The following is a 27,204-nucleotide window of genomic DNA, read 5'->3' as shown; positions in this document are numbered from 1 at the left end:
ATCAAGTCCCACGTCGGGCTCCCTGCATGGAGCCTGCTTCTCCCTCTGCCTGTGTCTCTGCCTCTCTCTGTGTGTCTTTCATGAGTAAATAAATAAATTTTTTTAAAAAAGAAAAAAAAAGAACCACAGTAGCCAAAGAGAAGCGTGGCGCTGCTTTATTGAACCTTCTTCCCCAACACACACAAAGCAATTAAACAAAGGGGTGCCAGTGGGGAGCCTCTTACACAGCCCTCTCCTTCTGAACCCCCACTCCCAGATCCCAGAGGACCTATCTTCCCTTCTGCCACCACCGAAACAAGCCCCCCTGGCAGGGTCTGCGCCCACAAAGAGTTTGCCTGCTTTGACTGAACTGACATGTGGATTTAGTCCAGCAATCGGACCTGCCCGATGTCAGGGCTAAATTTCTGCATAAGCACAAGCATTGGGCAGATCAGAGGTGCCCCTGCCTGAATTGGCAACAGATGGGCCACCCTGTGGAATGGCCCACCAGCTTGCTGCCGGAGACAGCCTCGCCTGATGCCACCCTCGTCACGGATCCCACTGCTGCACCACTACACTGATTACATGCGGCTGGTTGTTGGTGACGATCGTCTGTCTTCAGCAAAACAATTGTGTGTTGGTCAGGACAGTTCGGTAATTGTAACAACTGGCATTTCCTGGAAGTAGCAATTGGATGGCGTTTGGCAACTGCCTGAATTTTCGTTCGAACTAACAATTACTCAGCCCCTCAGAAGTACCGAATTGACCTTAGTGGGCAGCCAGTTATTGGATTAGATTGAAGGGAACGGTTTGGGACTAATTTGATTTTTATTGTTGTTATTGAATTTTATCCCTGGTTTGAATCGACTGGTGGTTGGCTCTCCATAATTGTTGAAACAAGCAATCTGAAGAAATCGCACAGATGTGTCTGGTGGGGAGGACCAAGGCATGATGACTTGGCTGCGTTGCCGTGTGAACAGACAACGGTCTAAAACCCAATGCGACGGACCGTGGCTGTCTGACCGAGCTAGTTTCCCTGCACCGAGAAGGGTGCTTTTCATTTGTCAGCCACGCAGTTAAACTGGTCACGTTGAAGTGGTTTCAGCAAACTCACTGAATTCAGGACGATGAATGGTTTGAACAAGTGTTGGGGCCTATCAAAAATAAGCCGAGGCCTGTTGGACCAAATTTCCGAGAGATTCAAGGAGTCTTTCAGACTGAAGTTGACCCAGTTGTGAGCATCTCCCAGGCCCCATGGGAAAAGCAGGCCAGCGAGGGGGACACAAGCAGGTTGTCCTGAAGTCAGCTGGGTGGGTCACCCAAGCTGAGGCGGCCACCAAAGCAGAGAAGCAGATGATGAGACAGCTCCGCCCCTCCCAGCACCAGGGCTGGGGCCTGGTGGGCGTCACACCTCTGAGTAGGGGGGTGGGGCTGGGCCCCCATCCGGAGTCTTGTATGGCAGAGACAGGGCTTCCTCGTAGGACGGCAGGACCACCTAGGAGTGACAGAGACATGGGGGCTAAGGACCGGGCCGGAAGGAACAGGATCCCAACATGGAGTCAAGGGGCTCCATCCAACCCCCACCTCCGGCAAAATGGTTGATGGTGAGGACCAGCACACCTTGGGTACTTCCTATGCTAGACACGGCATGCACGAGACAAGGGCAGTGTCTATTCCTATAGGGGACAGACTCATATCTGCCAGTCCGGCTTCAAGCCCCCTTGTCGTGTTGACAATGCACCATTTTTCCTGGGAAAACCTTCTCAGTCCACGTGCTTTCAGAATTGGTCTCACCCCTCAGGTCGGGGGTGGGACAGGCGACTTGAGTATGGCCATTCAAAGTAGAATTTCATCCTCCCTGGCTAACGTCATTGGTTTGGGATTTGGTTAGTGACCCCAGCTGGTCCATCAGACATGCTCCTGGGGTTGTGGAGACGGTAGGATGTCAACCTGGGGGTTTTGGCAGCCATTTTGCCATCATGAGGAAAAGGCTGCTTGAAAATGGACCCAACAAAGCAGAATCAAGAGATGGAGAGGATGAGATCACATCCAGGTGTCACAACTCAGCCAGCCTCCACGAGCCAGACCTCCATTGGACTTTGAAGTTCTGGGAGCAAATAAATTTCCTTTTTCCATGTAAGTCAGATTGAGTTGGGCTTCTGCCACTTGCAAACAAAAGAGTCTCCACTAATACAATCTCCTTTTATAGATGAGGAAAGTGACAGGGGAAATGTAAACCAGCTACACTCTTCCCATCATGTCTCCAACGAGCTGCTTCTAAGTGCACCTCATCCCTCTGCCTAGAAGGCCCTTTCCCCTTTCCCAGCTAACTTGCATCAGCTGACATTTGGTCAAGTGTCACCCATTCCAGGAAGCCTTCCCTGATACCCCAGAGGAGGCCAGGTACCTCCTCTGTGTTCCCATTTCCCCCCATGCTTCACACTACATTGCAGTCCAATCTCTGTGTCTGGATTCACTCTGGGTTCTACCTTCCCCTAGGACAGGATGACATCTCAGTTTTCTCTGCGCTCCCAGGGTTGGAGACTAGGCCAACAAAGAGTAAGAGGCAAAAAATGTGGAATGCATGAATGAAAGAACAGAAGCCTAGACTATCAGAGCTGAAAGAGACCTTCACATTTCTTCTGGCCTAATCATCTCACAAGTGGAGAAACCGAAACCCAGGGAAGGAGAGACACCTGCCCCAGGTGACGGGGTGAGTGGCAGGGCTGGGGCTTGGCCCTCCCCATCCCCAGGCTCACCTTCGGTAGCATCTTGGAGCTGCTATTCTCCTCAGCTGAGTTCATGTACTTCATGAGTTTGTAGCATCTCCACACGCACTTGAACATGTAGACCTGCAAAAAGACCCAGGTCAGACTATGCTTCGTTGACCATCCCCACTGCCCCAGCATGCCTGGGACAGATGCTGGGCACTTCCTGGTTGAGGGGTACCTCACCTGCCAGCCCCAGGTGTTCTGAATATTGCTTTTTCCACTGCCCTACAGACCTAGCACAGAAGGGGGCTTTGGGGGCAACGGCCCTGCAAACCATTCTTCTCTGCCCCCTGAGGCTGGAAGCTCACTACCTCCTGAGATGGCAAGTGATGAAAGCAACTGCTTTCTCTTAGTGATTGATGAAAGAGCACTGCCGGGACTTCCAAGGCCAGGAGTGAAGCCCCCAGGACTTGTTCAAGGAACAATAGCCAGTGGGTCTCTCTCTGCCCCCAAACTGCCTCCTAAGGAAGGAGGTGGGTCCTGCCTTCTGGAAGTCTTCTTGTTTCATGGAACCCCATGGTGGGGACTTAGAGGCGGCAGGAATAAATAAAATGAATGTTAAAAGAATGAAGTAGGAAGCAGGTGAGAACGGTGGCCAGTGAGGAGAGTGAGGAACACAGAGAGAAGTCCCCTCCAAGGGGGATAAAGAACTGGAGGCGGGAGAGACAGAGTGTGTGGTGGGCCTTGGGGAGTCATGGTCCAGGACCGTGTATGACGCCAACCCGCGCTGGTTCCCCCAAGCCTTCAGGAAAGTTCTCATTGCCCTTTGCTGAAGAGGATGGTGCTAGGTCCGTCCTCTGAGGGAAGGCTCAGAGGAGTGAAGTTCCGTTTCCAGGATGGCATTAGGTGATGGCAGAGGCTGCTCGGGGTCCCCAGTAAAAGGAGGCAGTGACAGCCGGTTACACCCACACACACACAGAAAGACTGGGAGGAAATGTGCTCAGATATCAGGGGCGCTGAGTGGTGGTGGATGGTGAGCTGATTGCCTTCTTTCTGGTCTTCTGTTGTTTCCAAATTTCTACGGTGACCCTACGTTACTTTCACAATTAGAAAAGAATATTCTTGAAAGCCCTTCCTTCTGTTGAGTCGACATCAGCCTCCCCTGGGCTTTGGGACACTGGCTTTCGTTCTGGCCTCTAGAATCCCCATGGGAGTCTTTCCGGTACTTGGAGATAGCCATCGTGTCTCCTCTTTCCAAGCTGAATTGCCCTCGTTTCCTTGACCCCCTCAGATGGCAGAGTGTTCTAACCTTCTCACCCTCCTGGTTGTGCTGCTATTAACACACTCCAGTCTGTCATATCTCTCTTAGAATGGGGACCTGAAGTGGGACTCTATCTTCTGGGCCTGACCACCTCAGAGAAGAATAAAACCACTCCCCTCCCTCTTCCACATGAGCAAACCTCTAATAATATGACCTCAGGAGCCATCTACATGTTGGTGCCTGAATCATATAAAACTGTGAGAAGGGCAAAGCAATATTCATTCTGTCCCTTTCACAGATGAGACCCAAGGCCCAGAGAGAAATGACTTGAAAGGAAACCTCATAGCTAGCAAGGGGAGAACTGGGACTCACATCCAAAACTCTCTGAATCTCTCCTCCTTCCCTGGATCAGGGTCTCTCTGGGTTATATATTAAGTCCCTGACACCCAGATGCTGATGGTCTTCACAGATCCCCTCCTTCATCCCAAGGATCCCAAGTGGGGTCCAAGGAGCTGGTTTGGGGTGGGGTGGGGTGGTGGAGTAAGGAGTCAAGAGCAGGGAGGGCATCAGTGGGAGACAGCTGGTGACACCCCTGCCTCCTGACAGTCTGGTGTCAGGGGGGCCTGTGCAGTGCAGGCTCCCCACCCTTCCCAGAGCCGTGTTCAGGGGGCCCTCACCTTCAGGATGAGGACAGTGATGAAGGCGATGGAGAAGATGATCATCATCTTGATGAACTGGCTGTGAGCCACACCCTCCTGGCTGGGGATGTAATTCTGCAACAGATTCGGGAGCCAAGTTAGTGCCTCTCCTCCCAAGGAACTCCTCCAGCATCCACACATGGAGGAAGATGTGGTGTGGCACAACCGCTGTCCCCGTTGATCCCTGCCACCGCCCTAGAGGCAGGCGCTACCTGCCATCGGCCACCTGCAACGGGCGAGCACACCGAGGGAAGCAGGTGCAGCAGATGCCCACCCAGCTGGCTCTTGCTTGGCTAGAGCCCCCACCTCCAGCTGCAGTGGGGCCTTCTCCAGAGGCGAGGCTCATTGAAGGAACCGCCCAGGCCTGACATACCTGGGATGCACGCCCCCACTGTGCCAGCAAGCCATCGTGGGAGTGGACCCTCCAGACCTAGTCAAGCCCTTGGGCATCCGCAGCCCCATCCCCATTTCTGGGGAGACCTCATGAGAGGTGCTGAGTGTGAATGACCCAGCTGAGCCACTCCTAAATCCCTGGTCCTCAGAAACAGTGTGAGACAGTGACTGTTTACCATTTCAAGTCACTACATTTGACTGTAAGAAACGAATATTATTCTTTTTTTTCCTTAGAGAAAGTCTTTATTTATGTTTGTTTATTTGAGTGTGTGTGTGTGTGTGTGTGTGTGTGTGTGTTTATCGTGGACATCCTTAATTTCTTCAACTCTGATATTTCATTGATTCAGGAATTTCATCATGCCTTAACAATATGTATAGAACTGAGATATGAACTTCACAAAATCATTGACTATACTGCCACAATCATTTCTTTCTTTTCATTTTTGAGATTTTATTTATTTATTCATGGGAGACACAGAGAGAGAGGCAGAGACACAGGCAGAGGGAGAAGCAGGCTCCATGCAGGGAGCCTGACGTGGGACTCGATCCCGGGTCTCCAGGACCACACCCTGGGCCGAAGGCAGACACTCAACCACTGAGCCACCCAGGCGTCCCTGCCATAATCATTTCTAATGTTGAGAATGAGATGGTGGGTTGTGTTTAGTTTCTGTTATGCTTATGCACACTTTGGAGTGACATGCTAAATGCAACATTAAACCAAACAAATGGGATTATATAAAAGACGATGCAAAAGGCTCTATCTGGCCCAGATGTCCGTAGACAGATGAATGGATAAAGACATGGTGTATATACATACAACAGAATACTACTCAGCCGTCAAAAAAAATGAAACCTTGCCATTTGCAATGACGTGGATGGAACTAAAGGGTGTTATGCTAGGCAAGATAAGTCAATCAGAGGAAGACAATTATCAGATAATCTCACTCCTATGTGGAATTTAAGAAGCAAAACAGAGGATCATAGGAGAGGGAAAGGAAAAATGAAACAAGATGAAATCAGAGAGGGAGACAAACCATAAGAGACTCTTCATCATAGGAAACAAACTGAAGGTCCCTGGAGCAGAGGGGGTCGGAGGGATGGGGTATCTGGGTGATGGACATTAAAGAGGGCACGTGATGGAACGAGCACTGGGTGTTATATAAGCCTGATGAATCACGGACTTCTACCTCTGAAACCAATAATACACTACATGTTAATTAGTTGAATTTAAATTAAAAAGTAAAATATATTTTTTAAAAGGCTCTATCTGAAGTGTTACATTATTTTGCAACGCTGATGTGTGGGAACAAGTCGTGTAGGCAACAAATGAGCCTGGGAATTACGCAGCCTGTCATTTCTGAATGTTTTTGTAGCTTCTTATGTATTGTGTGTGTGGTTACTCTGGTAAAATTATGCCATATTCGGGAAGGGAGGGATAATGACATACTGTAGTGGTATTAATGTGGAGATCCGCAAAAATCTGAGGACATATCTTTATAAAGACCAGGCTGCTTTGTCATCAATCAAGGGATGTAGAGGACCTGAAGAAGTCGTCTGGTCCTCTTTACTTATATTGAGTAGTGCCCTAAAACTGTGCAGAGAAGCCATGGGGCCATACTGAGATGTGTTGAGTGCCCCTCTCTCCAAGCATAAAAAACGAGTATTATTTCTGTGATGGAATTCACACAGCAGGGCTCCCTGTAGGATGGGGCAGGGCCACCCCTAAGGTCACACGTCTGCCCGGCTCCTTCCCTTTGTCCCGCCCCATGCTGTCCCCAGTCCTCCTCAAGTGTCTATCTGGGAGCTCTCCGGCAATCAATCATTAGCACAAGCATCCTCCTCCCGGGCTCCATCTCTAGGGAACCTAAGCATGGAGGCACAGACAAGGGACACAGCTCGCTCACGGCCACACAGCCAGTGATGGGGGCGGGCCCCTGGCCCAGACTCACCATGTGGTTCATGGCCTTGAAGTTGAGATAGGTGGGCACTTCCATGTAGGAGCTGCAGAGGGTCAGGATGCTCAGACAGAAATCCAGCAGCTGCAAGGTCATCAGTGGGACCTTGGAGGGACCCTTGGGGCGCAAAGGCAGGAGGAAGGAGACAAACCAGCAATGAAGCCCTAAGCTGGAGGTCCCGGTGCTGTTCGAGAGGCCATCAGCCAGAGACACCGGGGACTCTCCAGCCCACAGGACCCAGAAAGGAACGGATGCCCGCTTCTTGGACATTCCCGCCCTGGCTGGCAGGACCCGGCCTCTGCCCAGGGTCTCCCGATGCCCAGCCCGGGGCCAGCCACTCCCTAACTTCCAGGGCAACAGTTAGGGAGAGTCAGGGATTGGCAGCCCCGTCACTGGCATCCGCCCCGTGGATGCTCATTGTTGGCTTTAACCGACTGTATCTTCCTTCCTTCAATGTGGTGACAAAACAGGGACAAAGCAGAGGCTGGGGACTGAGGCGCACATGTCCCCTTCCCTGCGATGTAGTGCCCACAAGGCCCTGACCCACAGGGCCATCACTGGGCCCTCGGAGGGCAACCTTTCCTCACTTAATGCCCGTGGCCCACACGGGTGGCAGCCCTCGCAGGTGCATCTTACAGACAAAGGAACTTGAGGTGATTGGATGGGCTCGGGCTCATCAGCCCAGGAGGGCCCCGGGCGCTGCCACTGCACTAGCCTGAGCCCCTGCCCCCTGCCCAGGCTGGGCCGACTATGGGACGTGGGACGGGGCTGCGTACTCACCACCCGGCTGCTCCGGGAGGCAAACTTGAGGTAGGCGGGCAGCTCGATGTAGGAGCCCAGCAGGGTGAGCAGACACAGCAGGAAGTCCATGATTTGCAGAGACAGGAAGGGCAGCAGGTACTTCTCCCGGTTCTGGAAGACAGGCCCAGCACTGTCAGGCAGTCTGCCGGAGACTGATGCCCCGTGCGCCCCCCGCACTGGCAGCTCCTGTCCCTCCCGGGGTAACACGGCTCTCTCCCGTCACCCCCTCCTGCCTTAGCTTCAGGTGGACCCATGCACCTTCCTCTGACTGAGGTTCTGGGATGGGGAGGAGGTAAAACCCAGGCCTTGAGGGCCAGGCGTCTTGGTGTCCCAGGACACACGAGCAAGGGTCCCCATCTACAGAGATCCAGGGCCACCGGGAGCCGGCTCTGACCCTGCTTGCTCTGAAGAACCCCACCAGGAGGGGCTTTGTGTCCATTTTACATCAGAGAGGACTTCCTAGAGGTGGGGACCCTGAGGCTAGATCTGGTAAGAACCATGGGGGAAACGGGGAGCGCATTGGAGGCAGAAGGGCCAACATGAGCAAAGGTCCGATGGTGGCAGGGGAAGCCCACACTGCTGCGATGGTGGGACCCTCCTCTGTGGGGGCCACTCTTGGGGTGTGTGGTCATGGTCAGAGGCCCTGGGTGGCTGAGGCTGAAGTCCCTCTCCTTCAACTTAAAGCAAGTGACTACTGTGACCAATATGAGGGCACATGAACTCGCCACTGGGGACAAAATCACAGAAGGGGTGGTTTTGTGGTTTCTCATGTGGCTGTCTAAAATCACTCAGGAGGCAGCCAGAAGAGCCCAGACTCAATCTCAGGGCCTTTTGGACCACCCAGTCCACTTTTCTAGCTGGACCATGTGTGTCTCTGCACAATAATTCAGGACCCACCTGGCACAAGGTAAAGTCACTCCCTGGGGTACAGAGTTTCGAAAGGGTGCTGTTAGCTAAGGGAGTGATGAGGGGGGTGCAGGCAAGGTGAAGGTGTTCCAAAGCAGCCCCTGATCCTTCCTTGCACCAGTCTCCTGGCCAGTGATTGCCAGGCCACAGGCTCCCTGGAAGAGGCCACTCTTGCTGGGTCCTGCTTTGGTGGCTGTGCAGTGAGGCCCTGGCTTCCTGCCCCCTGGGGGATGAGGGACAGACCGGTTCCTCTTCGAAGAAGACTGAGCTACAGCCTCTCTCTCTCTCTCTCTCTCTCTCTCTCTCTCTCTCTCTCTCTCTCTCTCTCCCTCCCTCCTTTCCTCCCTCCCCAGCTAGCTGGGTGGAACTGAGCCACAAGAGTCTACCCGCCCCCCTGCTCTCTCTGCTCTGGTTCCTCTCACTGATTACAAAACCCACTGTTTTTTCACCTCCCCATACCTCAAAATGACCCTTCCTCTTTTCTCTACCAAAATTCCCTGCTTCTTGCATTTGCAGCTTCCAACCATGAAGGTTAGCAGCTAGTATGACCAAAGTATCTGTGTGCGTGCCCCCACCCTGGAGGGTGCGTGTCAGCGGGAGCCAGGGCCTCCAGCCCCAGAAGGCTGGTGTGGAAACGAGGCTTCCCATACTGTCCTCAAGCATGAAGATCCCTGGGGCACAAGTGGGGTCTCCCAAAGCACCCACCTCCCACCCTCTTGTCAGTGCTGTTCACCCAGTGGGTGTGAATAGGAAGGGGGCAGGAGGATAGCTGAGGGTCCCGGCCAGCCCCCAGAACCTCCCCGACCCCGACCAAGCCCTCACCTTGACCACTCCGATGAGCAGGCTCAAGCTGATGACAAAGAGCATGATGATGAGCAGGAAGCTGGAGATCAGGTTGGCTGCAAGGCAAGGGACAGTAGTGAGGGGCCCGGAGGTGCCCCCAGGACACCCATGCGGGTTCCAAGGACCACATTTTGGGAATCACTGGTGTGGAGGCCATGACAGTGAGCAAGCCAGCCCAGACCCTGCCCTCCTGCAGTTCTCAGCCCTGGAGGACCACAGAGACAGCAAACACAACATTTCGGTAACCCGGCTGCAGGGTGAGAGGGTGGCCCCGGGCTGCTCTAGCCAGGGGGAGGCCAGCCTGTGAGCTGAGTGACCAGGAGCCCAGGCAGCTGAGCTTGCTGTGGTCAGCCCATCGGGAGCAGGGAGCTCGAGGGGGTGCTGGGACCCGCAGCCAGAGGTCGGCAGGGGCTGGATGCCACGGTGGGAGTTTCTGTTTTATTCCAGGGTGGTGGGCAGCCACAGACAGATGTGAGCAGGAGAGTCCTGCTGTCACCTTCCTGGCCGGCCAGATTGACAAAGCACCTTCCTGTCTGCTCTCACACCTAGATACTAGGGTGGGGACAGGTCTCTATTTGCAGATGAAATGTCTGAGGCTCAGAAGGAAGAGGTGGGGCGTCAGACCTCAGCCAGTCTGCCCACAGCCAGGGCGCCTCCTCTCACCCGCCCCTCCCCAACCTGCCCTTCCCCATACCTTCCTTGCACCTGCCCCTCCCCACACCTGCCCCTCCTTGCACCTGCCCCTCCTTGCACCTGCCCCTCCCGCTCCGAGTTCCCTGGACCTACCGAGCCTGAGGTAGCCCGTCCGCCAGACCTTGCAGGAGGCCTTGCCATGAACCACCTCCACTAAGTGCTCGGTGAACAGCAACACACTCATGATCTGGAGGCAGACAGACCGTGGGTCAGTTCACAGCTCCACCCTGCCGCCTCCCACCCCTGGTGGCGGGCAGTCCAGAGTGGGGGCCTGTGGGGAGGCTCCTGGAGGAGATGGAAGGCCTGCAGGCTGGGTCCATGGGGCTCCTGGGGATAAAGTGTGGCCTGTACAGATAGACAAGCTCAAGCTCCTTCTTCCTTTTCCACCTGTGTGAGCTTCGGCAAGTTGCTCGGCCTCTCTGTGCCTCAGTTTTCCCATCTGTATGATGAGGATAGTGCCTGGAGCTATTTAAGAGGGTTATTATGAGGAGAAAGTGCGAACATCCCGAACATCCCGGGAGAGCACTTAGAACCACGCCTGATTCTCACTAAAACGATAACTGTGACTACTGAAGGTCAAAGTTGGGGGTGGGGCGGCCCTGAGGGCTCCTCCACCAGTGACTGGGCCCCTCTTCAGCACCCCCTTTTACAACAACAGGCTCTGGGCATCATGGGATCTTAATCACAGCATCTGAGCATCACAGAGCTCCAGGTTCTTAGAATTATCAACATAGCCCGGCAGCAACTGATCCGTGACTGCCCAGGGAGCCCTGCCAATCCCATCCCCCACGGCCCCTCGATTTCTCCATCTGCAAAATGCAGATCATAATACCTGCTTCGCAGAGCAGTACTGTGGCCAGATGGAATAACTCACTTAAAACACCAAGGCTCGCTATTATGATTGCTGTTACCCCCATTGGATTGTAGGTTCCAGGCAGGGAAGGCTTAAGCCTCTCGTTCACCGCTCCAGCTACTGTAGTAGAGGATGGATGGGAGGATGGAGGGACGGGGTGAACGGACAAATGAATGGGCCCCATCCAAATCTGATGGGTCCGAGTGTTGTGGCCCTGGTGATGGCTGAAGTCCAGCCACAAAACTGCAGCCCCCTTGGAGGGATGCTTCGGTGGCTCAGTAGGTTCAGCGTCTGCCTTCAGCTCAGGTCATGATTCCAGGGTCCGGGATTCAGGCCCATGTCGGGCTCCCTGCTCAAGGAGGAGTCTGCTTATCCATCTCCCTCTGCCCTCCCACTCTCTCTGTCTCTCTCTCTCTCCCTCTCTCTCTCTTTCTCTCAAATAAATAAATAAAATCTTTAAAAAAAAAAAAGGACCTTGGAGGTCACCTTGCCTGTGCCCTCTGCCATCCAACACAGGACTCTTGTGCCAAGCAGCCTCTATTTAAATACTTCCAGCCACAGGAACTCGCGGTCTTCTGTGTGTCCATGTCCCTGCAACAAGCCTCCTTCCCTTCCCCCACCGCTACACACAGTTCTCCAGGCACCATCTGCCTATACTGAGAATCACAAGACTATTTTCTTCCTTGTAGTGGATGCCCTACCTCTATTAATAAGGCCGAAGTTTACATTGGCTTCCTGGGTGGCCCTGCACTAGAACTCACGCTTAACTGGCAGGCACCCAAACACCAACACCGTTTTCCGCTTGCTGATTGGGTTTTTTTTTCAGCTTAGACGCAGGTCTCTTTTTTTTTTTTTTTTTAAGATTTTATTTATTTATTCATGAGAGACACACAGAGAGAGAGGCAGAGACACAGGCAGAGGGAGAAGCAGGCTCCATGCAGGGAGCCTGATGAGAGACTCGATCCCAGATCCCAGGGTCATGCCCTGAACCGAAGGCAGAGATGCTCAACTGCTGAGCCACCCAGGCGTTCCTAGACGTAGGTCTCAATGTGTCCTCCTGCCATGTTACATTATGTTCAGGGGGGCAGAAGGGGACCACACAGAAGAGTGACAAAGAGCTGAGCTCCAGAGTCAGACAGAGATAGATTTGAATCCAAGTCAGTATGTGACCTTGGGCAACTCATTTCACCTCTCCGAGTTTTCTCATCTGGAAACTGGCAATCACTGCATAGAGTAAGGAATAAATTGCACCATATTTGCAAAGCACTGAGCCTGGGGTGCTCAGCAAACCAATCTGCGTTTGACTGATGTGAGCTTGCATGCAGTGGCAGAGCCAGACTGGAGCAGGGCTCTGGGGGTGGGGTGGGGGGTTGGACAGCGAGCTCACTCTAGCTGCCCCCTATACCTGGTGCAGGGTGAAACAAAAACAGCTTTGTTTCACCAAAATGCTGAGAGCAGCCCAGAGCGGAAGGCTGATGCTGTGGGGGCTGTGGCTGGAACCCACAGGAAACAACCCAAGAGAGAAAAGCCGCTTCCTCAGCCCCTGAAGCCTGGGGCCCCAGCCCCTCCACTTCCCAATTTCACCTTTAATGAGGGAAGGAGAAAGGGAAGCAGAGGACAGATGCATCCAGAACAGGACAGGGCACCCTGTGGGAGGGTGAGTTCCCCACCCCTGGGGGTGTGCGAGCAGAGCACAGGTAAGACACGTGCTGGTGGGTGGTCTTAGACAGGCCAGGTGTGGCAAGAGAAGACTGGAAGTCCCAAGAATCCAGAGTTGTCTGAGACCTGGAACGAAGCTCAGAATCAGACAACTCCAACCTCCAGTTGCTTGAAAGAGCCTCTGCCCATGTATTTTATAAGCGCCCTCTGCTTGGTTGATAAGCTCAGAGAGGTTAGGTGGCTTGCCCAAAGACATACAGCAAGTTGGGGACAGAGTGGAGACTAGAGTCCCAACCTCAGAGCACTCTCCTGGCACCTTGGCACCCACCCCACTCCCCCAAAACATCTCAGAGCCCCTGCTAACCTGCACCCCAGAGGGTGCAGGTATTTTGATCATGTCCCTATGTCAGTAAAACCTTTCGAACACACTCCTCTACAGTTCTTTACTTCATAATTATATGCATGTGCTACCATTCAGCTTATCATGAACATCGTAAAACACACACACATACACACAAAGTCCAGAAGTTAATAAGAAATATAGTTGAAGAATTTGGAAATTCTTTTTTTTTTTTTAAGATTTTATTTATTTATTCATGAGAGACACACACACAGAGAAAGAGAGAGGCAGAGACACAGGCAGAGGGAGAAGCAGGCTCCATGCAGGGAGCCCGACGTGGGACTCGATCCCGGGTCTCCAGGATCAGGCCCTGGGCTGAAGGCAGCGCTAAACCGCTGAGCCACCCAGGCTGCCCCAGAATTTGGAAATTCTAACACTGTCATTCCAAGGCCCCAGTGGTCCCCTCGGGCATCACCCCACTTTACAGACTAATGCTAACCCACAGCTGTCTCCAATCCCTCAATTCTGGCCCCTAACATCTCTCACAGCTTTGCCATTGTGCCATTAGTATCCCAGCTACGGCCTCCCAGCTCCCCCACCATATCCTATGACCCGAGAAGGGGAGGGAAGCTGAGGGACATTTGCACACCCTGACTCCACACCATTCCAATGATCTTCCCAAACCTGGCAGAGGGACTATTCTGAATACCCCCACCCCCACTTCACAGATGAGTGAAGTGAGACTCAGAAAGGTCCGGTAACTTGTCCTTGGTCTCCAGCTGGTAAGGTGTAGGGCCAGGATTCAAGCCCAGGCCAATGGGCCCTAGATTTCATTCCAGCCAGTCCTTTCAGCACCTCCCAACCTCCTACCTCCTACCTCTGCCTGAAGCTTTCCCCACTCCCAAGCTGGCGCCCCAGCAGAGTCAGAGGAGCACCATCCCCTTCCCCCACACACATAGTTTGTGCCAGGGCAGCAGGTGCTAGAAGTCGTCCTCCTTTTGTAAAAACCCCCTGGGTTTCCTCCATTTCTACCTTCTCAACAGTTGTGTAAGGGGAGGGAGATAATTCTTTCCCCGTTTGCCAGGTGAGAACCCTGCAGGTCCATAGAAGGCAGGCAATAGCCCTGAGGCTCAGAGCCAGGCAAGTACTCAGCTCCCGGAAAGTACTCAGAATCAGCCCTCTGCTGGCCCCTAATCTGCAGGAGGAAGATGGGAGTCTCAGCTCCCTAGGAGATGGGATGGAGAGGAACTAACACTTGGTGAGTGCCTACTGTGTGCTCAGACCTTGCACACACAAGCTTACATCACAGCCTCCCAAAACCTTGCAAGAGAAGCAACATTTTCCCCCATTTTACCGATGAGAAAACAGAGGCTCAGAGAGGAGAACTCACATGGCCCGGCAGGGATCTGAACCCTGGTGCTCTCGGCCCAAGGGTCCGGGGCTCTACCCAGGGCTGAGTGGGTCTTGCCAACCATCTGTCCCCTGTCCCCGGCAGCTCTGGATACCCCCAGCTCAGGAGCCAGCAGCTGGGGCATGAGGCCTCCTTGCCACCTGCCTCACTGCTGTAACACTGGCCAGTTCCTGGTTCTGCCCTGCCCTCGGTTTACCTTCTCTGGTCAATGAGGAGAGGCACCCCTTTTGCATCCAGGGTCACTGGGATGATTGAACTCCTGCAAACTATGGCATCTCACACCCAGGTCACCCAGGATGGCCCACCTGGAGCTGCACCCTGCTCATCAGAAGGCCCTCACTGCTCCACCCAAGTCCCTAACCAAGAACCTTTATAGTTCCCGGAAGGTACCTGGCTTACCTATAGGGTATGCTGGGGGAGGCCCGGAGCCCCCCAGCATCCAGTTGTCCCAGGCCCCTGGCCTTCACCTGCCCCTCACCCCACCCCCACCCCTGCCGGTACCCACCTGGACAGAGAGCTGACTTCTCCTGGAGCTTTGAGGGTCTGACTGGACCGTGACCCACGAGCTCCTGGGACAGGACAGGGCTCCCACGGGCCCGGGGGACAGCAGCCACTCATCCTCCTCTCCCCCAGTACAGCATTTCCCAGGGCCTTCCCTCTTCAGCAGTGAGGTCGGGCAGAGTAGAGCTAGGGTGTTTGGGTCGGGGGATCCCAGGCCCAACCCAAGCTCCATGCCCCTGAGCGAGCCACTGAGCTCTCTGAGCCTGTCTCCTCATTGGGGAAATGGGGACAATTACCAGACCTGCCTCAAAGGGCCACTGTCAGGTCAAATGACACGCTAGCACAAAGCCAGGCATACAGCAAGTGCTGCTTAGATGAACATCGTTGGGGAGGGTTCACTAATCTGTGTAGGTATTCATTCACTCCTTCTGTTCGTTCATCCAATAAATACTCTCGGAGCACATATTGGCTCCAGGCCCCGTGCAGACAAGCCACTGACCCTGGCCTGGTCTGCAGGTGTCATGGTCCCCGGGGGGAAACCATGGGTTACCAGTGTGTTCAGAGTCACAACAAGGGACATGCAGAGGACAATAGGTCCCTGATGAGGGGGTGATCACCACTATCTGGAAGACTTGGGGAGGGTTTCACAAAAGGAGATGGTTGAGCAGGGTTTAAGGGCTCTTCTCAACAGAGAAGAGCAAAAAGCATTCCAGGAAGAAGGAACACTCTATGCAGAGGCCCCAAGGCTGGCAGGTCAGACCCAAGGAAACTCATGGGCCAGAGTGCCTCTCCGTGAGAGGGGGGACGTCACCAGCGCCCAAGGGAGACCCAGGGAGACGCAGTGGCCAGCCCAAGCTCACACAGGAGGTCTGCTGCTGAGCCTGCATTAACCTCAGTCCTGAGAGCGAGCCAGGGCTCAGGCTATAAGACCACATCAGTGCTGACCATACTCAGCCCACCTCCCTGTCACTCCTGCTCCCCATTCCCCTTTTGCACCTCTTCCCTCTGCTTCTTCCTGGTTTCAGTTCCCATTCCCATCCCCCCCTCCCTTCTTTCTCAATAACAAACACAACCTTCCTAAGCTCAGCAAGGGGGGAAGTGGCCAGGAAGCCAGGAGAATTTCTATTTGCCTGGTGGCTCTGAGGAGCCACCAGCAGCTTGAGCTGAACTAGAAGTAGCAAAGTCAGGGAGGGTGGGAGGAAGGGGGCCGCCACTGAATGTGGCCCGGGCCGTAGAGGCAGCGATCCTCCAGGCAAATGTAGTGGACAAAATGCTGGTCAGGTGGGAGTGACCGTGACGGCCGTGCTGCAAGGTGGGCACTGGCTGTCGTGTCGCCGGTTCCGGCATGCTGGTGACTGCTACGATGACATGGGCAGCCGTCAATAGAGGTGACCACGGCTGTGGCAGGGGTGGCAGTGATAGACAGAACCCTGGTGGGCACCCTGGGAAGTGGCGATTGACTGCAGTCATAATTCGGCCTTGACATTCATTGTTGCTAATGTTGATGAGGGTGGTGACCTCTTGATATGAGAGTGGTGACTACGATCATGATGATGGTGGTTGGTGACACGAGATCCCCAATTCTGGGGCTCAAAACCACTTCCCAGCCCAGGAAGGTGGGCCCACTGTCTCGGATCTCCCGGGCTCAGGATGCAACTTCCCAGGAGCAGGCAGGAGGAACTCCACCCTCTGAGATGCCAGGGGGCACCATTCACTGAGAACCCCCCTCCCGCGGTGGGCACCTGCTAGGCGCCAGCCGGTGCGGGGCACCTTCCTAGCCTTCCACTTTATTTGCTCCTGGCAAATCTATGAGGTCAGATTGCCCGCCCCCCCCCCCCCCCCCCGGCCTCACTTATGTCAGGGGAGAGCGAGGGGTTGTGGGGGAGCCTGGGTGTGACTTGACCGAGGTTGCACGGGGAGCCAGGCCCAGGCATGCCCTTAACCCTTCCTCAGCAGATCATGCAGTTTGCAAAATGGGAAGTGGGTACCTCTTCCTGCCCCTCTCCCTTTTCAGGACTGCTCCACCCTGACCGTGTGTCCTCCGACTCCAGGGACCCAGGGTCCCAAGGAAGGGCTGCTGTGCACTTAAACGATTATCACCACCAGAGGCGGTGACATTGGTGTCATCACAGCCTCACTGAAGCCCACCCGCCCAACCCGCCCACTCTGTTTTCCCTGGGGGCCCCTGGCTTGTCTGGCAGGAGGGTGGGAGAAGACAACCAGATGCATCAGCGTCAAGAGGAAGCTCTCCTCCCCCACCCTCTCCCCCGCCACCCCATACTTCCTGTGGAGGCTTATCTAGACAACTGGGTGGGGGCCGTTCCCCCCCAGCACTATCTCCCCAGTCACTGCCCCAACCAGCCTCAGATAGTGTCTGCCAGGCCCTCCCGGAGCCCGAGCCCAGCTGCGGCCCCTGCCCGGCCCCAGCGCCAGCTCCCCGCTAAGGCTGCTGCCCTGCTGCCCTTCCCTCCACCCCTGCCCCCTGCACTATTCACTGACCCCTCTGCCTGGCCACTTGACCTCTCTGTGCCTCAGTTCCCTCATCTGTAGAACAGAGAGAAGCATCGAGGCTGCCGTGAGGAGCTGATGAGGTGACATGTGTCTGCTACCAAAGACAGACCCACTCGGAAAGACCCACTGAGCAGCAGAAGTGCTTGTGTGTGGACACCAAACCACAAGCCCCCACGGCCCTGGCCACTCTATTTGTGACAGCCTCAAGCCAGAAGCCACCCTCCCACAGAGGGACAGTCAAATACATGGTGGTATATTCTTGCAATGAAATAGGATGATGGGGGAACCCCGGGTGGCTCAGTGGTTTAGCGTCACCTTCAGCCCAGGGCATGATCCTGGAGACCTGGGATCGAGTCCCACGTCGGGCTCCCTGCATGGAGCCTGCTTCTCCCTCTGCCTGTGTCTCTGCCTCTCTCTCTCTCTGTGTGTCTCTCATGAATAAATAAATAAAATCTTAAAAAAAAAAGAAATAGGATGATGGGGGGTCGGGGGGCGGGGGTGGCTGCACACAGCAACACGGAGGAAGCTCACAGTGTTGAGAGAAGGAAACCAGACACAGAGGAGCACCTGCTGTGTAATCTCATTCCTGCCTAGTTCTAGAACATACGTTGGAGGAGGCCAGTGGGGTGAGAGTGGCGATGAGGGAGGGGCCTCTGGGTCTGGTTTTGTCCTATTTCTCAAGCCGGGGAGAGGTTACACGGGTGCGTTCACTTTGTAAAAGTTCATCAAGATGCACACTCGTGATATGTGAATTACGCATCCAGGAAAGGTTTGCAAAAGTAAAATAAGACACAGATTAGCTGGCACCTACTATGCGTCAGGCCCTGGAGATCACAAAGATAAATCAGACTTCTGGGCCTCCGGGCCAGAAGACAGGATCCATGGGGGCCCCAGGACTTGGGAGTGGGGAGCTGCCCTGGGACGGGGGCAAAGATGGGGAGTTCAGGGGCCCAGGACATGGGGCTCCGGGAAGGCTTCTGAGAAGCAGTGAGTCTTAGAGTTCTTGTCCTACGGGCAGTGGGGAGAGTGTGTCAGAGGGAAAGGCAGGAGCAAAAGCAAAAGTGAGGGTAAGCCCCATGCAGGAAACTGCGAGCAGTTTCTCTTGGGGATTGTGTCCCGGGGGTCATGCATGTGCCGGGCACCCAGGAGGCCCCCAGGAAAAGGCAGCTGCCGTGTGGCTGGAATGGTGGAGGGATATAGGAGACATGGGGGAACAGGGGGTCCACAGAGCAGGAGGCTTCAGGACTGGCAGGGCCAGGAGAAAGAGCACCCCAGGCAGAAGGACGGCTGTCCAAAGGTGGGGAGCTCCAGAGAACACGATTCAGATGGTGCGTGCCTCAGTTTATCACCTTGTCGCGTAAGAACTGCCATGACAGTAGCACTGCATGGGGAGTGGCCTGGGCTGTCTGGGCAAGCCGGGGTACCATCGTCAGAGCCCCCCACCCCCGCATGTGCCCTCTGCCCTTCCAGACCTGTTCCTGTGAAAGAAGACAGCATGGCAAGCCTTTCGGTGAAATCCCCGGCCCAGTGAATCCCAGGGGCCTCCGCCATTCAGTGGTTGGGTTTAGCGGAGGGGGTCGGGTCATCAAATTTTCCCTTAGGAGGATCCCCTTTTGGGAGGCTCGGAGTCATTCTCCACGCTTGGCCCAAACCCCCATCAGCCTCTACTTCCTGAGTATCTGGGGATAAACTCTGTGTCCATACTATTCCCCCAAACCATCAGTTCCCTATTTACCTTCAGAGTGAAGCCCTCCCACCCTCCCCCATGGCTATTACTACAACCACTGGGCTCGCAGGAGAGGCCCGGGCCTCCTTGGGATGCCCACATCCCTTCATCCTCACCTCAGGCCAGTTCTGTTATTCCCACCTTCTCCCCATTTTGTGGGTGAAATCGAAACTGCGTCTTTCCTTGTGGGCTCCACATTTCCACCAGCCAGGCCCCCGGGATCTTACCATCGATCCCTCACCCATCACTGCCAAGAAGCGTGCCCTCCCCGCCACGGTCTGGGCCGTGAGCAGAACCCCGGGGCTCCTGTTCCTTATCCACCACGGGCTGCAAAGCAGACTGGCCTCCCCAAGCCCCTTTCTTCTCCTGCCGAACGGGGGCTCCAGTGTTAGTTGCCATTTGTGGGGCGCTCATCAGGTGCTGGGTGTGTCTCCACCTGGTTTCCTGTGAATCTCAGAATAACCGTGCACTTCAGGGTCACTAGCTCCCATTTGACACGGGAAGAAATTGAGGCTGGGGTGGGGAGGGATGCCCTGGGCTCACAGCAGGGCTGCGGCCTGGAAGGGCAGGGAGTCAGCAGGCTCCCCTGTGCAGCCTCTTGCTCAGCTTCCTGCCTCGTTAGGGCTTCTGTGGCCCCCTTCTCCATGACGGTCCTGGCTCTGGGTCTGCTGGCCTGGGCTTATATTATAAGCCCCACTTCCCAGGGAGGTTCAGGGTCAGGATGCTGACAGAGAAGCCTCAGCCCATCCAGACTCTGCCCTCCAGTCCCGGGGCCAGTCTCAAGGGGCCCCCAGACCCTGCTCTAGGGGGGACCCCCTCTTCTCAGCTGGTGCCTCCCCTCACCATGGCCCTCTGACTCAGTGGGTCCCTTCAACCCCAATGATTCCTGAAGGCTGGGACCACCACCCACATCCCATTTCCAGAAGCCCCTTCCTTCCCTTCCCTTGGGCCTGAAAAGCAGGAAGTGGGGAGAAGAGAAGGCCCAGCCTGGCGTCTGGTCTCTCCTTGCCCACTCCAGGGTGAAGACCTCCATCACTCAGCCCTCCAGGCCTGGTGCCACAAGAAATGTTTCACTTTGCCCCCGGAGGACCCTGCGTGCAGCCCCCATTTGGTCTGGTGGCACCCATGGTCTCCTCAAGGAGCTATGTGGGCCTCCACCATTTTATAAGTTAGAAGATGGGGTGCACATCCCAGAGATTAAGACCATAACTCAGTTCCAACGAGGGCCCCGGGGCCATGGCACTGGAGTGAGGCCACAACTGCCACCCTACCCCCACCAGCCTCTTCACACCTTCAGGAAGGGCACAGACCAGAGCCTTTCTGCCCCACATGGGGGCATCAGGCGTGAAGGCAGAGGTTCTAACAGACTTTCATCCGGGACTTTCCCCACCTGGCAGTTGGGGTCTATTTTTAGGCCCCAAACACATGAGCTTTCAAAGGTATGGTTCTGCTCCCCCAGCCCTCTCTGGGCACCAGCCTGCAGCTCCTTACTCCGATAGGGCCATATCAGCTCAATACCTCAAAGCAATCACCCTTGAGGCAGAGACTACCAGCCTCAGTTAACAGAAAAGGAAACTGAGGTGCAGACAGCAAAGGTGCCTTCCTGCTCCAGGTCACATCATAGGTCAGTGATGGAGACGGCGCTGTGACTTTCAATCCCAAAATGGAGGAGAAAGAAGAACCCCCCACCCCTGGTAGTCTGACAAGGACAAATCAGGAGGGTTTTCTGGAAGAGAAAGCTTCCTGTGAGCTGGACCATAAAGAAGAAATGAAGACTGGGTGAGGGAAGGGCCTCCCAGACAGACGGACCACCCCAGCGCATGGGCCAGGTAAGAAATTCATTTGTTCACTCACTGGCTCATTCCCTGTATCTGTGCTGGTAGCAACGACCCAGAAGGAGCCCCCTGCCCTACCTCCCTGTGACCTGGAGCAAGGCAGGAACATTCCTGGCCCTCTGCTTTCTCATCCATAAAATGAGAGGACTGGACCAAGCAGAGATCCATCCTTTCAGCTCTGAAGCCTAAAAGAAACAAGGACCTCGGTCCAGCTTCCCTCTGCTACACCTCACAGCCATCCCTCCCTAAACCCCAGCAACGTGAACTTTCTCAGTGTTCCAAACATCACACGGTCTCTCCCATCCCCAAGGCTTTGCTCAAGCTGCTCCCTCCCCAGCAGCCCCAGGCACATGTCTGCTCATCCTTGGCACACCGGCCCACCTCCAAGAGCTGCTTCTGCATCCCCACCCTCCACCCCAGACTGGGCTGAGACCCCTCATCTGTGCCCCTGTGACAGCCAGCACTGTTATCCACCAAAACCACTGTCACTCAAAGCCTGAGCCGATGAAGGCACAGGCTCTGACGTGTCAGGCCCACACCCTGGCCCTGGGCTTGGCACAGAAAATGAAGGTATGTTGGAGAATTGATCTGCATTAAGGACAGACTCCTTTAAATAATGGAGGTTGCTTTACTTTTTTGTTGTGGTTTTGCCAATTTAAAAAGTAGCATACTGGGCAGCCCGGGTGGCTCAGCGGTTTAGCGCTACCTTCAGCCCAGGGCGTGATCCTGGAGACCCGGGATCGAGTCCCACGTCAGGCTCCCTGCATGGAGCCTGCTTCTCCCTCTGCCTGTGTCTCTGCCTCTGTGTGTGTGTGTGTGTGTGTGTGTGTGTGTCTCATGAATAAATAAATAAAATCTTAAAAAAAAAAAAGTAGCATACTAGAACAACCAAATAAAGAAAGTAGCATTGAATTAGAACCCAAAGTATGAAATAAATATCCATGAGTTTCTACTGGTATAAATAAATCATTTAGTTTTATAACAAATGAGAACAGACAAATCTCCCACGAGAAATTCCAAATATCCCAAATATGCTATAGCTTGTCTGCCCTCAAGAAATAGCTCTCTACTCCTTAAATGACCTTCTTCCAGAAAGGACAGTATGGGGGTGGGGGGCATTGGGGAGAAACCTGACAAACATGACCTTCACCAGGTGATCAAGGTTACCATCAACAGTGACAAGACATGTCCGGGAGTCCACACCTTTGATATGATGTGCTGAGGATGGCCCTTTACCTCTGCAGTCTCCTCCCAATAACACTTTACCCAAGCCCATCCAAGAGAAAGTCACCAGACAAGCCCCATTTGATGAATATTTGACAAAATGTATGACCAGTACTCCTCAAAACTGCCAAGGTCACCCCAAACAGGGGAAATCTGAGAAACTGTCCCAGCCAAGAGGAACCTAAGGAAGCATGAGGATTAAATGCAACGTGGTATCCTGGATAGGGTCTCGAGACAGAGGAAGGAAGATGTTTAGGGAAAAGCTGAGAAAGTCTGAGTAAAGCATGGGCTTGAGTCAGGCTATTGATGTGGACTCATCGATTGTGACTCATCGACTCCCAATCCGGGGGGAAACCAGATGAGGAGCATACAGGAACTCTGTACTATGTTTTCACAATAATTCTGTAAATCCAAAACCATTCTAAAATTAAGTTTACTTTAAAAAGTAGTACATGCTCGGAGCGCCTGGGTGGCTCAGTCGGTTGAGTGATCAACTCTTGGTTTCAGCTCAGGTCGTGATCTCAGGGCAGAGTCAGTTTGAGATTCTCTCTCCCTCTCCCTCTGACCCTCCCCCTGCAGGGGCTCTAAAAAATTAAAGAAACAAACAAACAAAACAAATAAATAAAATTATCTTTTAAAAAAAGTAGTATATGCTCATGGTACCAAATACAGAGAATATAGGAGTGCAGAAAAAAATTAGAGCTTTCACAACCCTAGAACCCAGAAAGAGCTAACATTAGCCTCCTTCCCTCCTTGCCCTAAAGTGGGTATAAGCTTTTCATCATTAATGCATTTCTTTTTTTTTTTTAACATTTTGTTTATTCAATTGAGACAGAGAGATACATGAGCAGGGGGAGAGGCAGAGGGAGAAGCAGGCTCCCCGCTGAGTGAGCAGCTGGACGTGGGGCTCCATTTCAGGACCCTGAGATCATGACCTGAGCTGAAGGCAGACGCCCAACCATCTGAGCCACCCAGGTGCCACTGGACGATGCATTTCTAATGCAATTCTAGGCACCCTGGAGAGGAGATGGCAGAGAAAGAGATTTCTGGGCAAAAGAAATCCCCACCTCCTGCCATTGATTTAGGACGTTCTTTGGGTTCCCAGACAAGCCAGAGCCAAAGAGGCCAAATTAAGAAAGCTATTTGACCCTCCTACACATGCAAGTTTCAGTCAGAAATCACCCATGACTGAGCAAACCCTCTACACAAGCCCAGCAGAACCCTGAGGAAGGCCCTCTGGCCCTTGGACATGGGAGGGTCCTCCCATAAGAATGTCCCCGATGACCAATAAAGTGTAGCACTGTCTTTGGTGTCCAAATTTAACCCTCCCCAGAGACACCAAGTCCACGAATAGCTCTCAGTATGCAGCTGTCATCCATGGCTGGCTCCAGATGATGACAATCTGGCCATCAACACATCTGGACAACAGCTTCTCTTTTTCCATCCAGATGTTAGAGCCCCTGACAGCACACCTGCCTCCTGACTGCTGGGTCGTGGGAAACCCCCTGGCACCTGCCCTTTCTGGGAAGGAGCAAAGGCTTCTCCAGAGGCTGATTCCCCCTTGGAACCAACCAAGGACCTCAGAGAAGACTGCCTGGGCTGGTCTTAACGGTTTCCAGGCTCCTCTGTTCCCATGCCTTCCGCTCTAGAACGTCCCATGGCTCCCCATGGTTCACATTACTGACAGTGGATCTCAACCGGGAATGATTTTGTCTCCAGGGGACCCTTGGCAACGTCTGGAGGTAGTTTTAGTTATCACAACCCGGGGAAGCTATGAACACCTTGTTAGAGGCCAATGATGCTGCTAAACATCCTACAATGTGCAGTTCAGTCCACATGACAAAGAATTTTCCAGTCCCAGATATCAAGAGCGCACTACAGTGATGGTCCAGACTCTTCAGCTTGTTACTCTGAGCTCTTTCCACCTCCTGCATCCCAAGCTGAAGCATCCCGGTTGGCCTGTGTAGTGTCCCCTACACAAACCACCGTCCCTCAGCCTCTACACTTTGTGCACCTATTCCTCCCCATCCATACAACCAAACTCTACTCCTCCACCAATGGTACAAACTCCAAAAGGCTGCCCTGATCACTTGCCCGCACTTTTCCTCCAGCTCTGTGGGCAGGCACTGATGTTGCTTTACCATGTACAGGTGAGGACCTCAGACAGTGAGGTCAAGAAGAAGCCTCAAGAGTCACAAAGTTTGGGGTTTGCAGGACAGCCACCAGGCCCCCGCAGCCTGCCTGTGGACTTGGCCTGGCCAGCACAGGGATTTCTTTTTCACCTTGAATCATTCACCGACATGGAAACATCAGAAAACATGACATAAAAGCCTGTGCTTCCTGCCTCTCTAAATGTCAGAAGAACAGCTCAGACCCACATTCCTTTGTGGCAATAATCAGCGGAAGCAGAGACCAGCTGCCAGAACAGAGCCAGGACAGGGCCCCCCAGGTCAGCGCAGGTCCCTCTGCCCCTCTCCACTCACTTGCGTGACCCATCTGGCCTGGAAACAAGTTGGCATTTGAAACCTCTGAGCCAGGGCGCCTGGGTGGCTCAGTGGTTGCACGTCTGCCTTTGGCTCAAGTCATGATTCCTGGGTCCTGGGATCGAGTCCAACATCGAGCTCCCTGCAAAGAGCCTGCGTGTACCTCTGCCTGTGTCTCTGCTTCTCTCTCTCTCTCTCTCTCTCTCTCTCTCTCTCTGCGTGTGTGTGTGTGTGTCTCATGAATAAATAAATAAAATCTTAAAAAAAAAAAAAAGGAAAAAAGAAACCTCTGAGCCAGTCCACATCCCCACCTGTCATTTTTGTAAAGGGTAAACTGAAACCCAAAAGAGAAAGTCATCCTGGGGCACAGGGCCAGGTAGTGGCAGAGCTGGGGTAAGGGCCCAGGGGCCCGCTTCCCACAGGGACCCCTCTGTGTACCTCACTGTCCTTCAGAGACTATTCTACAATCTCAGAGCTTGAAGGGGCCCTACGGGTTCGGTGTGGGGACAGCCAAGGTGCCATTCACATCTCTCAGGATCCCTCTCGTGCTGGCAGGAGGTAGATGAGGCAACCTCTGAGCAACTCCCCAAACCGGCACTCTGGGGTCTGACAGCTTGACTACGGGAGTGGGGGGCACAGCAGCCGGCGCTGGGTCTGACGCACACTGGTGACAAACATTTCCTCTGCGTCAGGGGCTGCCTCTGTGCCTTGTAGATAGGAGCTCAACAACCCTATCAGAGAGGTACTCTTCTGCTCCGCGAGGAAACCGGGTTTCAGAGAGGTGAAGTCAGTGGCCCAAGGCTGCACAGCTAGGAAGCGGTGAGGCCAGGATTTGCATGCAGGAGTGCATCCCAAGGCTGTGCACTGACCACTGAGCGGCACCGCCCCTCTGAAGGCCTCAGCCCAGCCTGCCCGGCCCCCAGAGACAGGAAGCAGATGCAGCCAGGCTGAAGCAGTTTACAGCAGCCCACCACAGAATGCCAGATTTAGGCTAATTTTGAGGAAGCCCTTCTAGGCTCATGAGAGAACTGTTAACCACAGGCCCTGAGTCACCGTAGGAGGAAGGCGTCTGGGTCTAGGGCAGCCCGTGTGGCTGGGAGTTGTGCGGTGGTGGTGGAGGGTCTGGGCAGGACTGAACAGAGACCCTGACTCTTACCCACCGAAACAGAGCAGGGAGCCTCTGGCCCCAGGGGGCTGTGGCTCAGCCAGAGTCACTGTTCACTAAAAGAAGACAGGGGCTCCTCACCGGGGCTGTGCACACCAGCTTCCCAAGGGGAGCCACCACCAGGCCGCTTCTCCTCGGGTGGGCGCCCCAGAGTGGGACCAGGCAAGCCACCCTCCCCCTGGGCACAGGACCTCAAGTCCTCTCTGGTGGAGGGAAGGCAGTGGTCTGCCGAGCTGTCAACCCAGAGGATTTGGCCCGTCCCTCCCTGCTAGGAGCACAAGGGAGAGATTCCCACCTGCCTCCTGGCCCAGGCCCCCCATGGAAAGAAGCAGCCTGCGCCGGGCAGGGCCTGACTCCACGCCCGGGCAACAACCCCAGCCCACACCTCTCCAGAGCTTCCTGGCTTCCACAGCACGTTCCCGGCTGCTGATCCATTCGAACCTTGTAGCTGCTCATTTTGCCCCATTTTACAGAGGCCGAAACTGAGCCTCGGGAAGACGGTGAGTTCCGTTGGCTGGAAAGGATGACCCTTCTCCCAGCCCTGCTCCCACTGCAGCAGCGGCCGCAGGGCCCCCTTCCCAGCCTGACCGAGGGGGAGACTGAGGCCCCGGGCACGGAGGGGACCTGTCCAGGGTCCCACGGAGAGGCGGAGGGTGGCAGGCTCCCTCTGCGGGGGTGGAGGCAGGGGCAGCGGATCGGGGCCCTGCTCTTACACACGCACGCACGCACCCAGCCTCCCGCACCTGCCCGCACACTCACCACATGGTAGATGGCCAGGGCGGTGGTGGCGATGCGGACGTTAAAGCAGCAGCAGGTCTGGCGGACGGCAGCCGTGCGGGGGGCCATGGTGCCACCGTCCCTGCTCCTAGGCACTGAGGGGGAGAGCCCAGCGCCTGGAGCAGGGCAGAAAAGGGGAAGCTGCCGGCTGCCCTCCTCACTTCCTTCCTGCCCCTCAGACAGGCAGGGGCCCGGTCGTCACCACTGGGGCGGGGCAGCAGGGAAGGGCCACAGCCTGCCTCGAGCCCGAGCCCCACGGCTGGCCCTCTGCCACCGCCCTCCGGGAGGGGCTGTCCTGGGAAGGCAGGTCCTTGCACCTCAGGACCTACCGTCTAGTAGGTGAGCACACTCACACGCCCTGCTTACTGGACGCTCCCATCACTCCTGGAAGCAGCGCCACCAAACCCATTTCCAGAGAGAGAGATAGAGGTCCAGAGAAGTCAAGGCAATCGCCCCAAATCATACAGTCGTTAGTGCTG

General features: G+C 54.6%; 1 protein-coding gene across 1 annotated transcript; it reads right to left on the bottom strand.

Annotated features, from left to right (window-relative positions):
* Window positions 1-139: 139 nt before the first annotated feature.
* Window positions 140-26,897, bottom strand: LAPTM5 (lysosomal protein transmembrane 5). The gene is made up of 8 exons (XM_025447447.3): window positions 26,708-26,897; window positions 10,334-10,427; window positions 9,527-9,603; window positions 7,778-7,909; window positions 6,992-7,114; window positions 4,629-4,724; window positions 2,739-2,831; window positions 140-1,474 (listed from the first exon to the last, which is right to left on the bottom strand). Exons 1-8 carry the CDS (start codon window positions 26,792-26,794, stop codon window positions 1,385-1,387), a joined length of 792 nt encoding a protein of 263 aa, XP_025303232.1. The 5' UTR covers window positions 26,795-26,897; the 3' UTR covers window positions 140-1,384.
* Window positions 26,898-27,204: the final 307 nt, after the last annotated feature.

The sequence above is a fragment of the Canis lupus genome, chromosome 2, assembly GCF_003254725.2.
Source record: "Canis lupus dingo isolate Sandy chromosome 2, ASM325472v2, whole genome shotgun sequence".
In the NCBI taxonomy this organism is placed as follows: Eukaryota; Metazoa; Chordata; class Mammalia; order Carnivora; family Canidae; genus Canis; species Canis lupus.
Note: the sequence above shows the minus strand (reverse complement) of the source record. Positions and strands in the feature narration are given on the sequence as shown.